Genomic DNA, 15,362 nt, shown 5'->3' with positions numbered 1-15,362 from the left:
CTTTAAGATCAGTTGGTTTTCCATTCCAGAGAAAGCATCCAGTAGTAACTGGATGTCAGCCCAATCTGGATTGTGTTGCTTGATGAGATATCGTAGACGTTTGGCAGTAAGTATAGGATTGATGCAATAATTCCTAGTAATCCTTTCCCATGCCTCTAAATCAAGAGCGGTAAATGGCACTTTAATGATTAATCTCCCTCCTACTGGTCCCACTGCCTCTTGCAGAGGGGCCTTTAACACTGCTTGCCTCCTAGTTCTAGATAGAACTGGACTGTCGGGGGGGGTGGTGGGTTCTTGTAGGAAAGACATTCTGTGGGATTCTTGTGAGCCAGTGAAGGCTTCCTAAAGATAAGGAAAGCCCCATATCTCTCCTGAGGAAGGTACCAAGGCTGTCACCATGGAGATGTGATGAAGGAGAGGAAGTTAAAAGATTCAGACTCTAGCTGGCTCACAAGAACAGCACAAAATTACTTTTCTACAGGTTCTAGTGGATGTGCCTTCCCAGCGTGAGTCCTCCTCCTTTTTGGGGAAGTCCTCATCTTCTTCATCCTCATCATCAACCTCCCTTCTCCCAGGAGGAGCTTTTATCAAATCAAATGTATCTCGTTCTTGCCCCTCAGAATAATAAACTTTGTCTGATCTGATACACCATTGTCCTATACTGCATGCTGAACAATGTTTGATTTGCCCCCTCTTTGCCTTGTTTTCCTTTTCAAGGGCTAAGACCAGTGGGTCAGAGGGAGCTCTGATCCCACAGTCCCTTTGCCATTCTTGATGATTTCTTAAAACAAAAAAAAATCAGCATACGAAACGTCATCCCATTTACCTTCCCCTCTTAAAAACAACATTAACTGCAATAAGGTATTATAATCTAAAGTTCCAGTGGGTGGCCACTTCGCTCCATCCTCTAACCTGTATAATGGCCACCAGCCCGTGCAATACTGGATTGGATGTTTTTTATTCTCAGAGCTCCCCGCGCTGGTGACTTCCTTCCAGTGGGCCAAGATGCACCCCAAGGGGCTAGCCCGAGGAACTTCTTTGCTCTGGTTAGTTCCCATTATCTCCTTCTCCTTGTCCTATCTCGCTTCCACCCAAACCTCTCTTCACAGAGCTTCACAGTCATTTCCCAGTTTTCCTCCCACACACAACTCCAGGTGGCAGGTATCAGATGTGACTTCTCACACACAAGCTTTAAGATTTTAGGTTCTGAATCAGCTTGATCAGGAAACTTCAATTTACGCTCGGGGCATATGCCCTGATGCCTATTAGAACAGCAATACCAGCGTCTCTCACAAATTCCACACTGCAATAATACCCATGCAGCGTGCCAGCCTTTCAATGCACCAAAGGCTCTCAGGAATTGCCCACAGAGGCAGGCTATTCCGTTTATCACAGGGAACTCTAAATCCTCTAAGGCAGGTTGTTCCCAGTCCAGACTTACTGTAGTACCAGCTGAAGTTTGATAAAGCTTTTCTAAATGAACTCGTTTGTTTCTTCTATCTATCCAATAATTCACAGGATTCACAAACTCCCAGGGGTTGAGTCCAAACCACTGGGGCAGAGGAACCCCTTGAGTTCGTCTCGCCACAGTAAAAGTGTGCACAATCTACACAAATCATCACCTTTACAAACTAAATGTCCTCACCCACGCTTCTTCACTTGCTCCACTTCTCTGCTGGGCGCTCCCTGCCCCCACAGCCTGCCCCGGCCAGTGCCTCAGGCCGCACTAGGCCGCTTCAGTTGTGAGGAGAAACCCCCCCCACCCCCCCAGCACTGTAGGTATACTCACTCACTCACTCTCTTTTGTACACCACTCACTCGCACAATTCCAAACACACTAACATTAACCACACAATGCATTAACCAATGCAATGTCCGGACACCACAAACACACACACGGGTTCACGCGACTCACCCCCAAAGTCGCTAGCGGTCGCTCTATCGTAGAGTGAATCCCCATCTCTAGTCCAGTCGCTCTATCAACCCATCTGCCTGCAGGCACAGGAATGAGGCTGACCACGCAGACGTCTCTGAGTGACTTATTCAGCCGTCCTATCTCTCTCTTCCCCCGGAGGCCCCTCAATACATACTGTATCCTCCGCACACCAGCAGGTCCTTGTCTGTCTCTGCAGGAAGCAAGCCAAGATGAGCGGAGCTCCTCCAGGAAAATCACGGGGCGTGCCTCGGAGGTCCGTCTTCCCCTCTGCCCCTGCGAGAACATGATTAATTAAAATTATGGATATTGATCTAGTACCGATATCCAACTGTGATGGACAAAAACTCTTTAACAGTTTAAAGTTAGAAAGTGTATGTTTATTGCGACGCCAGGCAGCATTCGGGATAGCTCCCAAATACACACCGCAATTTACAGGTGATTACAGAGTCCTTTTATCTATACAAGTATTGAATACTCAAAATACAAATGCATATTCATAACTTTGGCACATCCCATTCCCCGCTTCGTATGGTAATTAGTTCAAAAGCTATTAAGCATGCAATTAGTTCAAAAGCTATTAAGCATGCGTAGTTTGTTGCTTGAAATGGGTCAGTGGTCCCTTTCATGGGGAGGGGTCTCAAAATGAGGAAGTAAATGAAGTCTTCCTCATTCTGACCTTTCTACCATTTCAATGCAAATATGACAAATGAACCCTTGGTAGAACTCCCATTCCCTGTCTTCAATTGGTTTCAGAACAGAGGAGGCCTACAATTGTCTTATGTTCCTAAAAGCTATTTATCAGTTTCCATATTCTTCATTAAAAACCCAGCTAACCAAACATTATGTTGACAAGCAATCAATTATTAGTTAACTACAAACTCTTAACTTCATCAAGGCCTACTCATTTATTTTAATTAACTCTAATAAAGCTTATCTCTAACTAAAACCTCAGTTCCTCTAAAATCTCTAAATTCTTTGAAGTTTATGCCTCAAACAGAGATGGTCTCCTTCCTGGCTTCGCCAAAATGTTTTGCAGAAGCAAACAAACTCCACAACTTTGTGAAAGTTGTAAAGCCGGTATGTTTATTACAGGGCTGGACGCACGTGGAGATTACTCTCCTTAAAAGACATGAGCACCTCTGGGAACTCCAGATCCTTTTTTATCCCCCTCTCAAATACATATGCATGCAATTTCACAATAGGTTCATACATATTCATTTTTACAGATTTCGGTGTCATTTGCCGCTAATTCTTCTTTATCAGAAATAATTCCTGGGTCAGGTTGACCTGCTCTCATAGCAGTCTCTCTGTCTGCCCCCCCCTTATCTCTGTCCTTCGGCTGAAGCAGTTTCTCTGAGCATAGGCTTTTTATGAGAACAGGCAGTCAGACTAAACAGCTATGTTTTCAAACTACAGACTTAACTCAGAGATTTACATCTCACCTAAATCAAAATGGATTTCTACTCTGGAAAATTTCTACTCTGTCTCAAGATGGATGTTGCTGTGATTGACAGGGGTCTTATCCAGTCAAATATCTCCCAAGACTGCAGTCATCTCACTGGCCAGAACCTGATGGAGCTTGGAGTTCAGACCAATGAGAGCATGCAGACTGGGTCTTTCAAATGCACTATATAAGGGAGGGCTTGGGAAATAAAATCTCTCTGTTGCCACATGAAATTGGGGGTGAATGGTCTCTGTCTCCTGTGCCACTCCCCCCCCCCACGTGACCTAACACATAGTGACCCACAAAGTGATCAGGACTCAGCCATAGCCTGGCACAGAGCAAAGGAGACAGACAGCATAAAAGCTGGGAATCGGTGTGATAGACGGAATGGTGTAAAAGCTGGAAATTGGTCCAGCACCAGGATATAGACAGCGTAAAAGCTGGGAATCGGCGTGACATCCAGAACGGCAGGAGAACCAGCGTGGTGTAAAATTGGGAATGTGTTGGGTAGACAGTGGAATTGCGGTGAATCTACTGTGGGCAATGGGAAACTGTGGCAAAAAAATCCCCTTGGAAGACAGAAGAAAGTGCTATGTGGTTTCAAACTCTGTTTTTGTGGGCTAGAATCATTACTGAGACCATGGGAGCCTGGACCACGACACCAGGAAATTCCACCTTAAAGGTATGGATTTTCTTCATTAAAAAAAGAGGGATTAATTACAGTAAACGGGCTCTGCAGACTTTGCTCACGTGGTGTGAGAGCCATGAACTAAATGTGTCTGAAGAGACTGCTTTAAATGTACCCCTTTGGGAGGAGGTTGGACAATATATACTTGTTGCAGCCTCTAATGATAAGGACAGAGCCACTGGTGATATAAAGGCTTGGTCAATAATTATGGACTTGATAAAACATTTGGAATATGAGAGGCAAAGGGGGAAGGGCAGCAGTGCAGCTATTTCATTGTGCAACCCCGCATGTGAGCCGACACTGCCCAGGGAACCGGCCGGCCCCGGCCACTGTGGAAACGTGTCCTGCTACAATGGGACTGCGGCTGAGCACTGCGGAGTGACCGTGGGGAGCGGCACAGCCCCGGGGAGTGGGGGAATCCCGGCAAATGAAGACTATCCACAGGCTGCCTGAGCCGCAGTTGCTGGCATTGCCCAGGGAGGTGAAAGGACCGATTGCGCAATCTGGCCACGTGAAGAGATGGCAGCCATCGCAGCCCCGACAGCTCTGAGATGCCCCATGTCCACTCCAGACTGCTGTAATCATTATGCAGCCACCTGGTCAGGCATGTCAGGCCACCCTGTTCTGGGGGACCAGACCACTGGCAACCGCTAAGACTCCTCCCAGGATAGAGGGGAATCCTGTGGCCATTGCAAGGGGGCCACTGGCAGCTCCCATCACCATGGAAATCACAAGACTGCCCCCTCTGGAGACCGAGTGGGCTGGGTCCAAAGCCACACCTCCGTGGAACCTGGCTGCACCTATATTGGGGGATGTGCCTACACCCCCGATCCCGCCTGTGTCAGGGAGTGGGGCACTGCATCCAAGCCAGCCTCTGTGGAACACAGCTTCACCTCTAGTGGGAGTGGCCCCGTCTCAAACCCTGCCCCCAAGGGCCGGTCTGGGAACGTCACCAACAGTAGCTCCGGCAAATGTCAAACCCGGAAGTAGAGTGTGGGAAAAACCCCTGTAAGGAGCCCGCCCAGCTAAAAGCAGTGGAAAGAAACGTGCGGGGATTTGGTGCCGTGAGAGCAAAAATATTCTAGTCTGCCCAAAGATATGAGGCCGAATGCATGGCATAACTGTTTCACAGCAGCTGAAATCAACACACCCTCTCACCCAGTCCAGCAAAAAGCCAGCTTTTCCCTGCAAATGAATGGTGAGGAGAAAAACAAACACCAAGTTTCCACCTCTCAAGAGCCTCGCAACCACCCTACCTCCTGATATATCAAGGTTTTCATATTCCAAAAACTCCGATAAACTAATAACGTGGTAAAAGTAAATATATTGAAGGGTTATCACACAAGAGTTACAAAAATGTAAATCTGTAAAATCTGCCTTAGAGTTCATAGTACAATATTTATTATTGTTGTTTGCATTTGCTAAAACCAAAATTCATAAGCCTGTGATCGATAGTTCTGCTAAAGTTATTTGGAAAATATTACATTTCTGTCTCAGGCAAGTACTACTGTGTCTTAAAGAAACCCTAGTATGTGTATTAACGTGTCTTTTCTTAGTACTCCTAGTAATTACTCTTGCATTGCTTCAAGATAGATGGGTAAAATTCAAATAATATCCACTGAGGTACACATAGACCATCAATTTATCATAAGTAAATTTCAGTTGCAAAATTTTTTGAAGTTAAAGTCATCTATTAAAGTCAATAACAAAATTTCTAACTTCTAACAAATGGAAAAAGTATATTGCTTGCACTGTTATTCATGTTAAAATTCCTCTTGCACTAGATATTAATAAAAGCTTGTTTTTAAAATAAAAATACAGAAAACCTCCCCCAACCAACTTCATGGCCCTAAACAAGCCATGAACCTGGCTGGTAAAGAAAAATATATTGGTAAACCTAGATGATTCTGTGGAAACTTTGCATAAGTTAAACCCTTATTACTTTGAGATAAATGAGAAAGCCTCGTCTGGAACAGGTTTTTTCAAGCCCTCACAATGAAAAAGAGACCCCGTCATAACCCCCTAAGTAATAGTATTCAAATTCCATGTTTTGTTCCTATTTTTATTTATTATACAAAGAAAAAAGGGGAAAAAAGGTTGAAGTGAAGGTACACCCCCCGCTTTGAGCCTTAAGTAGTATTATGTTCTCATGTTTAACAATAAATCATATAACAGTACAATAACCCTATGATATTCAACTGCTTAAAATACATTTCAATGGACACTGTAAATCACCGATGACATCCTGATGTCTCCTCAACAAAATAATTGATCACAAATGATCACCTACCTCCTGGACAGATCATATAAGGACTTGATTTGTTTACAAATTATTTTTCATGTTTACACACTGTTTTCCTGTTTACAAACTGTTTTTCCATTTACAGATTGCTTTCTGGGAGATGGGTTTTTCTCCAAGGGATAAATGGGTTGTAAGTTAGTTTTTAATAATTGGGTTTTTCTATAAGGGTTAAATGGGTTAAGGATTAAATAGCTTTCTGCTTGTAGAGATAAGTTGTAATTTGTAACCAAAAAGCATTATGCCTGTGGCCTGAGTTCTCCCCTAAGAGATCCTGGAAGTGAATGCTGCAGTGTAGCAGCCACAGGGCCTGCAAGGCCTCCCTGATGGTCAGTTGCCTAAGATAAGAAATGCCTAGTCATGATGACTGGGCCAAAGAAGCCCCTCTTCTGCCTTTGGACCCTTGTTATCTCTCTTTAAGATGATAGATCATATTCACCTCAACTCTTACTATTGTACTGTTTCCCAAAACCCCTATACCCTATATAAACCCCTATTTCTGTGCTGTTCAGCAGAAGAGCTGTCATTGTTACCCTTTGCAGAAGCTGCCAATAAAGACACCTCTGTGGAACCTCATACAGCCTTCTCCTCTCTCTTCCCCGTGTCTGCTGAGGCACTTAGCAAGCAAAGAGCTGAAATCACTAAAGAGCTGAATTCACCAAAGAGCTGATCTCACTTAAGAGCTGAGCTGCTTGCTAAGATTGCCTGCAGCTAGGAGCCTGCCTGAGGGACCTGAACAGGTTGTGCTTAGCAAGACTGCGCTATCTGGACACCTACAGCAGTTGGGGTCGGGGAGACCCCAGAAACCCCCGCTGTAATACTGCAGCTCTAGTGTAAATTAGATTCAGCTGTCCTCTGTCACCCTGTTTGCAAAGGGCCCTTGCCAATGGGTGACAAAGAGCAATTCACAAAATTTTTTAAAGACCAAAAGATTGAGATGTTACTGTGATTGACAGGGATCTTGCCCAATCAAATATCTCCCAAGGCTGCAGGCATCTCACTGGCCAGAACCTGAAGGGGCCTGGAGTTCAAACCAATGAGAGCATCCAGACCGGGTCTTTCAAATGCACTATATAAGGGAGGGCTTGGGAAATAAAATCTCTCTGTTGCCACATGAAATTGGGGGGGGGGGGGTGGTTTCTGTCTCCTGTGCCGCACCCCCTCCATGTGACCTAACAGATGGGTCCTGTGGATTGTTTGTGAAGGTGGTATAGTCAACAGGGATTTGGCTTTTACTACCATGGTACTTTAAGGATCAAGGACTGCTGGGGAAAGATGGGAGCCACCTGAGAAAGTGGGGCAAGAGCATTTTTGCCAACAGTGTGGACAATCTGGTGAGAAGAACTTTAAGTTATGAGTGATGGGGCAAGGGGATGATGACCCACTGCCAAATGAGGAAGTAGTGGACTACGTTGGCAAGAAAAGGATGCAGTGTGATGGATACAAGAAAAACATTGAGAACAACAAAACAGGGCAGAAGGGGGCTCACCTCAATCATAGATACAGAAATGCATGCATCTTGGATGAACCGAGTCTGGTTGGGATGGAGTTAATTTCCTTCATAGCAGCCCATTATGGTGCAGTGTTCTGGATCAGTGACCAAACCAGTGTTGGTAACATACTAATGTTTTAGCTATTGCTGAACAGTGCTTGTGATGGTTTAGGTTTTATATTTTTCAGATTCTATACTGCTTTAGTGTGCAGTTCTGAACTTCATATTAAGGGATGGTCAGCTCTCCTCACAGAGTCAGTAGATAAAACAATTCCTTCTCTAGCTTGGGACCAAGGAAAATCAATCCAAATTTCAGGCCCAAGAGCATAAACAACACCAGAATGAAGAGAGAAAAACAAGAAGGATGTGACTTCATAACCTAAAGCTGTAATTGGACAATTAACTCCAAGATGCTAATGGACCAGAACTTATAAAAGTGAGAGATCTCGTGACTGGTTGTTGAATCCTCTGAATCCTCCCCCTCAGGGAAATCCCCAGGACATTGCCTTGGAAGAATATATCATAGAGTTTTCCCCACCTAGGCTGATAGAGAGGACTTAACCCATGGTGCTCTGCAGCACTACTGCCAATCTGCATTAGATTGCTTCCCCCATTGGCCAGTTGACAATGCCCACCCCAATTATTCATCCCTCATTGCCCCTACAGGTTGCTGCCCTTTGCCCGGCCCTTTGCCCACCCCTGTGCCCTCAGGTCATTGGTCACTGACCCCATACTTAAGTCTGTGCAGACCACATGGTTGTGTCTTTGTCTCTGATCCCTTCAGCATGCTTTGGAATAAATCTTCACTGGAATACATCATACAAAGACCCTTCCTGTCTTTCCTCTGCTGAGCTATCTGTGGCATGTGTGCATGGACTTGAAATGGCTGTTCTTGTGGCCTTACTCTGAGTGGCTTCTGAAAGACACCCTTCAAAGAAGGTTGCAGCATTTCTACCACCCAGCCGTGCTGCAACAACCAGTCATCCATTTCTGTGACCATTTTGGGTTCATCTTGGGTGTAGCCCTGTCCGGGCTCTTGTACTGCCCAAGGTGTATCCTTTGAGGCCCTTTAATAAATACCTACTTTATTCTTTAACTCAGTCTAGCCTCTGTTCTAGGTCAGCCTTCACAAGGCATCACTTGCATAGCATCAAGGTCTCCTCTGTTTCTCACTCTGCCCATTCCAGGGTCTTGGCTAGGGGTGGGCAAGAGGCTGGGAGGACACACAGCTGGGACAGCTGAGGCAAATGGACAGAGTGATATTCTATATCATATGATGTCACGCTCAGCAATAAAATGGAGGGGGGGGCATTTTTTCAAAGATAGCTATTTCTGAGAGACTGGATGGACATTGGGTGGTGACTGATTGCTTTACTATTGCTTGTTTCTGTTTATTTTTCTTTTTCCCTGGTGATAGTAAAAGATTTTAAAATCATAGAAAATTCAGAGAGTTAGAAAGAAAGTTAGGCTTGGTAAACCCTGGGAAATGGTAAGGGTAGGCTCTGGGAAATGTTAGGCCTTGTGTTTGCTAGATCATATGAAACTGCACCTGTGTAATCAGTATATGACAAATTATACGATTGTTAGATGTGATGATTATTTAGTAATTAAATGTAATTATTGTTTAGTCATAAGAAGAATCATGAGAAACTATGTTAGGGGTTTGAGGGGGATCACGAGAAATCCATGCTTGGATGAAATCAATGTATGCATGTCCTGTTTTGAGAGGAAGTGAGTTTTTTTGGATGCTGTGGTCAAAACAGTAGCTGCTCAGATTTGAATATTGGCACCTGGTGTGGCCACTGAGGATATGGATACATCTCTGAGAACACAGGGGGGTTAAAAGCTGAGAACTCCCAGGGGGAAGCTCTCCTGGGTTCCGTCCGTGAAAGAGGTCAGACCTCCCCTGCCCAGCTGCAGGCTGGGTGGGGGACGGGAAGCCATGCGGCATGAGTGAGATAGGCCAGGGCCTTGGACAGAGAAGGAAGATGAAGGCCCCTGCAGGATGGAAGGGTGGGGGAACCCTGAGAGACATCGAGCAGCCCTCCACCCTCCGAGGGAGAGAGAGAGAGGGAGCCTGCGCCTGTGCTGGTGCCACCTTGACATTTGATAGCACGGCCAGCCGAGAAGGAGAAGGGGGGGGGGGGGGGGGGTGCAGTGAGAAGGTGCCGGGCAGGGCAGCGTGGGAGTTGTGGACAGGCAGAGCCTGAGATTTTTTTTTAAACCTTTTCTTGGATGATGGAAACTTTACAAATGCTAATCCTCCTGGAGTTGAATGAGAAGAGAGATAGAGATGAGATAAGAGGAAATGGGCCACGAGAGAAGTTGAGAAGAATCTTAGGTGGGAGGAGGTGATGGAGTGGCCTTTGGCTGGACTTTTTTTGTATAGCCATGGACAGAACCATTTTTTCCTGTGACACAGAGACTGCATTTAGGGGGGAGTCAATGGCTCGGAGCCAAGACAGTGCAGTGGTGTTATGCGAAGGATTAGCGTGAACAGAGATGACGGGTGAAGAAGGTGGTAGTGGTGCCCTCCGTCTTCAGGGAAGAAGAAGATCTCTGTTCTCGAGACCCCTTGGCCCCAGGGGGTGAATTTGGGGTGCACAGGTGTCCCAAAAGTGAGAGACTATGCTTATTTTGGAACTGGGCAAAGCATCCCTAAAAGGGGAACCCTAGAAGCAGCTCTGGTCCATGCACAGTTGTGAGAGCACTGGGCATGGAAGGAAGATGTCACAATGGCAAATGTTCTCTGGGCTGTGCCACGTGTGACATGGAAACACAAGAGGTTCCAACTGTGTTTCCAGGGGAAGCTTATGGTACAAGAAGGACTCCTCTCTCCTTGATGAACTGAGAATTGATTATCAAAAGAGTGGTGATGGACTGAGAGTTGATGATCTGAGGAGTGGATGTATCGAAAATTTGGTGGGGGGGGAGGAGGAATGTTTTTGGAATGTTTTCATTCCGAGTTCTGTGTGTTTTTCTCTTTATATATAGTTGTAGGTTAATAGGTTTTTTTCCCTTTTATTCCTAAGCTGGATCCTGCTTTGCTCTATTTCTGATCGCATCTCACAGCAGACACCAGGGAGAAAGTATTTTCATGGAGGCACTGGCATTGCACCAGGGTCAAACCATGACAATGCAATAGAACAATGTAAGTTTAATAATCAATATTTAAATTATATAACGATAGAATATAAAACATGTTCGGCCCAAAACCATGTTGGCATCTACTGCGGCCTTTTGCTGGAGTTCTGTCCCCAGCAGGCTGCATAGGGCCTGGATAGCACAGTCCTGTTTGGGACAGACTGTCCGAGCTCCCAAGCAGTTCTTAGCCGCAGGCAACCTTAGCAAGTTTCAGTGATATCAGCTCTTTAGTGATTATCAGCTCATAGTGACTTCAGCTCTTTAACTTGCTAGATGCCTAGGCAGGGAGAAGCAGGGAGAGAGAGGAGAAGCGCTGTGTGAGGTTCCACAGGAGCGTCTTTATTGATTCTTCTGCGAAGGTTCCCAGTGACAGCTCTTCTGCCCGAGCTGGGCAAAAGTAGCTCTTTATATAGGATTCAGGGGTATCAGAAATTGTTGAATAGCAAGGGTTGAAGGAAAGTGACCTATAGAGTAACAGAGAGATAAGCAGGGGTCCAAAGGCAGAAGAGAGGGGCTTCTAAGGTTCCAGTCACCATGGCTTGGCATTTCCTATCTTAGGCTTCTGACCGCCAGGGAGCCCTTGCAGACTCTGGGCCTGCTACAGGTGTCAGATTTGGGTCTGTGTCCCCTGACACCCAGAGCTCTTTAATAAAAGCACCTGCATATAATCATTCCATGATTATGGGTTCCTGAATGCTAACACTGGGGCCGATAGTGACAGGACAAGGTGAAATGGTTTTACCCTGAAAGAGGCTAGATTTAGATTGGACATAAGAAATTATAACTGTGTCCAGTTCTGGGCCCCTCACTTCAAGAAGGACATTGAGGTACTGGAACAAGTCCAGAGAAGGGCAACAAAGCTGGTGAAGGGTCTGGAGAGTAAGTCATATGAGGAATGGCTGAGGGAGCTGGGGTCGTTATGTCTGGAGAAAAAAAGGCTCAGGAGAGACCTTTTCACTCTATACAATCACCTGAAAGGAGGCTTGTAGTGGGTCAATGCTGGCTGGATGCCAAGCACCCACCACAGCCACTCTCTCACTCCTCTCTGCAGCTGGACAGGGGAGAGAAAATATGACAAAGGGTTCATGGGCTGAGATAAGGACTGGGAGAGATTGGTCATCAAATACCATTGATGCCTTGAGAGGCTATCTGGAACAGACACTAGACAGTGCTAAAGGAATAAAGTAGGTATTTATTAGAAAGGCCGTCAAAGGATACACCTTGGCAGTACAAGAGCCCAGCCGTGGCTCTACCCAAGATGGACCCAAGATGGACCTAAGATGGACGACTGGTCACAAGTTTTCACACTTTTATAAGTTTTGGTCCATTTACATATTGGGGTTAATTTTCCAATTACAGCTTCAAGTTATGAAGTTCCATCCTCCTAGATTGCTTTCCTCACTTTGCCGTTGTTTATACTTTTTTGGGCCCGAAGCTGCAATGGTGTCCTTGGTTCTTGGGCTAGAAAAGGATTGTTTTGTCTAATTAAACTATGAAAAGAACTTGCTAACTTTATATGAAGTTCAGAGTTACACACTAATGCAGTACAGAATCTGAAAAATATGAAAGCTAAAACTTACAGCATCACCATCACAGGCAAAGCAGGCTCAACGTAGATCTATGAAGTGAATTTACTAATAACAGAATCAGAGCAGGATACTGAGAATTAAAATTATCCCTTAAAACACATTCCCTGCACCCCTCCCTCTTTCCCAGCTCTACCTCCTACCCCAGTGGTGCAGGAAGACAGGGAATGGGAGTTATGGTTAGTTCATCACCCGTTTTTCTCCCATTGCTCAGGGAGAAGAGTCATTCCCCTGCTGCACTGTGGGATCCCAAGGGAAACAGTTCTCCATGAACTTCTCCAATATGAGTCCATCTCATGAACAACAGTTCTCCGCAAACTGTTGCAGTGTGAGTCCTCCCCAAACTGCTGATGTGTGGGTCACTTCCACGGAGTGCAGTCCTTCAAGGACAGGGTGCTCCAACCTTGGCACCTCTCTCCATGGGCTGCCCATGGAGTCACAGCCAGGAGACTGGATGAGAGGACATAGCCTCAAGCAGTGTCAGGGGAAGTTCAGGTTGGACATCAGGAGGAATTTTTTAACTGAAAGGATTGTTAAGCATTGGAATGGACTGCCTGGGGAAGTGGAGTCCCTGTGAAATGAATGTGTATGTGAGTTGAGGTTTATAAGGAAAGGCAGTATGTCTTCAGCTCCATCAGTTGATCTAATACAAGGACTTATATGCCCTAGACCTTATCTGTTTGTCAATCTACTTCAAGTGTAGGAGTTTTACATTTCCCTACAAACCTTGCCTTGCCCATATTCTTAGAGCAGCGTGGCTTCAACAGCACTATAGCAGGCCCAGTTCTCAGCCTTATCCTTGTACATCATGTTCTTTCTCCAGCCCCTTAAAGTCACTATCATATTTTCTGAAAAATCCCCTTGCCCAGGATTCTTCTCCTGGGAAGCTGAGAAGCCTCAGAGAAAAAGGAAAATTATATTATCTCATTCGCTTCTCCTGTGTTTTGCTGCTTTGGAATGTGGTTTGGAGATTGTTTATCCAATAGGTGGTTGCTTGATTGGTTTCATGTGAATTGATTTAACTTAATGACCAATCTTGGTCAGGCTGTGTCAGACTCTAAGGAGGGAGTCACAAGATTCATTATTCGTTCTTTGTAGCCTTCTGTCTGTATCCTTTCTCTATTCTTTAGTATAATATAATATAATATAATATAATATAATATAATATAATATAATATAATATAATATAATATAATATAATATAATAATATAATATAATATAATATAATATAATATAATAGTAAATTAACCTTCTAAGAACACGGAGTCAGATTCATCTTTCCTTCCAACAACAGGGACCCCAGAAAATACCACACCTTAATCATCTTGGTGGCCTGCTGAACTTGTTCCATCCAGTATGTCAATATTCTTCTGTACTGTGTCTGGTTGGGAAGGAGTTAATTTTCTTCATAGCAGCCCACATGGTGCTGTTTGAGATTGTTGACCAAAAAATTGCTGATAGAACACTAATATAGCTATTGCTGAACAGTGCTTGGCACAGTGTCAAGGCTTTCTCTGTTTATCACCCTGCCCCCCCGGTGAATAGATTGCAGGTGCACAAGAGGTTGGGAGTGGACACAGCCCAACAGATGACCCAAACTAATCAAAGAGAGATTCCATTACATATACCACCATTCTCAACAATAAAAAGTTTAGGGAAGTAACCCATTTTTTGCTTGAGAACTGGCTGGGCATTGGTCTACCTGTGGGAGGTGGTGAGTGATTGACTTTGTGTTAGAAATAGATGTGGGGGTTTAGATAAGTCCTTGCCTTTTGCCCAGGCCTCCGGCAGCAGGCAGTAGCTTTACTGAGATGGCCAGCACCCCAAAACCCACTCTTCTTCACAGGTTCCTAATAATGCCTGATTTGGTCAATTATAGAACAAATTATTTATTTAATAGACACAAAAGTAACAGACATAAGACTTAAAACTAATACTACACAGGAATAAAGACAAAAAGGAACTACTAGTAGATCTATCCAGTGCGAGGTTAAAAGTACCCATTAATTTTACAGCTAGTGAAGAAATAATATAACTTAGGATTCAGTGTATCTTACCATCCAGTTGTTGGTGGGGCACACATGGAGATCCTTTCCCTCAGTCCCCAGGAAAGTAACCAAGGAATCTGCATCCAAACTCTGGAGAGGAGTCCTGAACACTTGCCAGGGTGTGTGTGTCATAGGCTTCTGCCTCTGTGATAACTCATTTGTCTTTTATAGTTTGTAAAACAGAGTCTCTCAGTCAAGAATATTTGTTTATCTCTTCCCACATCTGCTCTCCAGACTAAGATGTGGATTTTTATCTGAGGCCTGAGCCCTTTTTGGTGCCAGGGATGACCCCCTGCTGGGCCTTTCAGCCCAGGTTAGGGTTATCTCTTTATGCACCAACTATCTGTGGTAGAGAGGAGGGGAGGGGGTAGAAGTCTTTGCATCACTTGCTTTGTTTTCTTTCTGCCTTTCCATCACTTGCTTTGTTTTCTTTCTCTCTTTTTCCACTTCTCCTTTCCTTATTAAACAATTTTTATCCCTACCCACACATTTTCTTCCTTTTGCTCTTCTTTTTCTCTTCCCTTGTCCCACTGGGTGAGGAACTGGGGGAGGAGCAAGCAGTTGTGTGGTGCTTGTGTGGCTACTGGCGTTACCCCAAACACCTTCTTATACTGGAGGGCCCAGAACTGGACATAATACTCCAGATATGTTCTTACAAGTGCCAAATAGAGGGGAATGAGCACTTCCCTGGAATTGATGACTACACTTTTACTAAAATTTAGTT

General features: G+C 44.8%; 2 protein-coding genes across 6 annotated transcripts in view; one reads left to right on the top strand and one right to left on the bottom strand.

The window, feature by feature from the left end:
* LOC127060967 (uncharacterized) overlaps nucleotides 1–15,362 on the top strand; it is a 425,101-nt gene that overhangs the window by 391,596 nt on the left and 18,143 nt on the right. The window lies entirely within an intron of this gene.
* The window catches only part of LOC103814606 (hsp90 co-chaperone Cdc37-like 1), a 92,295-nt gene continuing 78,711 nt past the window's right edge, over nucleotides 1,779–15,362 (bottom strand). For 4 of the 5 annotated variants that reach the window (XM_050986422.1, XM_050986423.1, XM_050986424.1 and 1 more), the window contains exon 6: nucleotides 1,779–2,209. In XM_050986422.1, coding sequence (XP_050842379.1) covers nucleotides 1,844–2,209 — 366 coding nt within the window. In that variant the 3' untranslated portion in view covers nucleotides 1,779–1,843. The remainder of the gene's footprint in view (nucleotides 2,210–15,362) is intronic. The other variant, XM_050986427.1, reaches the window with a different exon arrangement.

The sequence above is a fragment of the Serinus canaria genome, chromosome W, assembly GCF_022539315.1.
Source record: "Serinus canaria isolate serCan28SL12 chromosome W, serCan2020, whole genome shotgun sequence".
NCBI lineage: Eukaryota > Metazoa > Chordata > Aves > Passeriformes > Fringillidae > Serinus > Serinus canaria.
The sequence above is the reverse complement of the archived record's forward strand: the minus strand, read 5'-3'. Positions and strand labels throughout refer to the sequence as shown.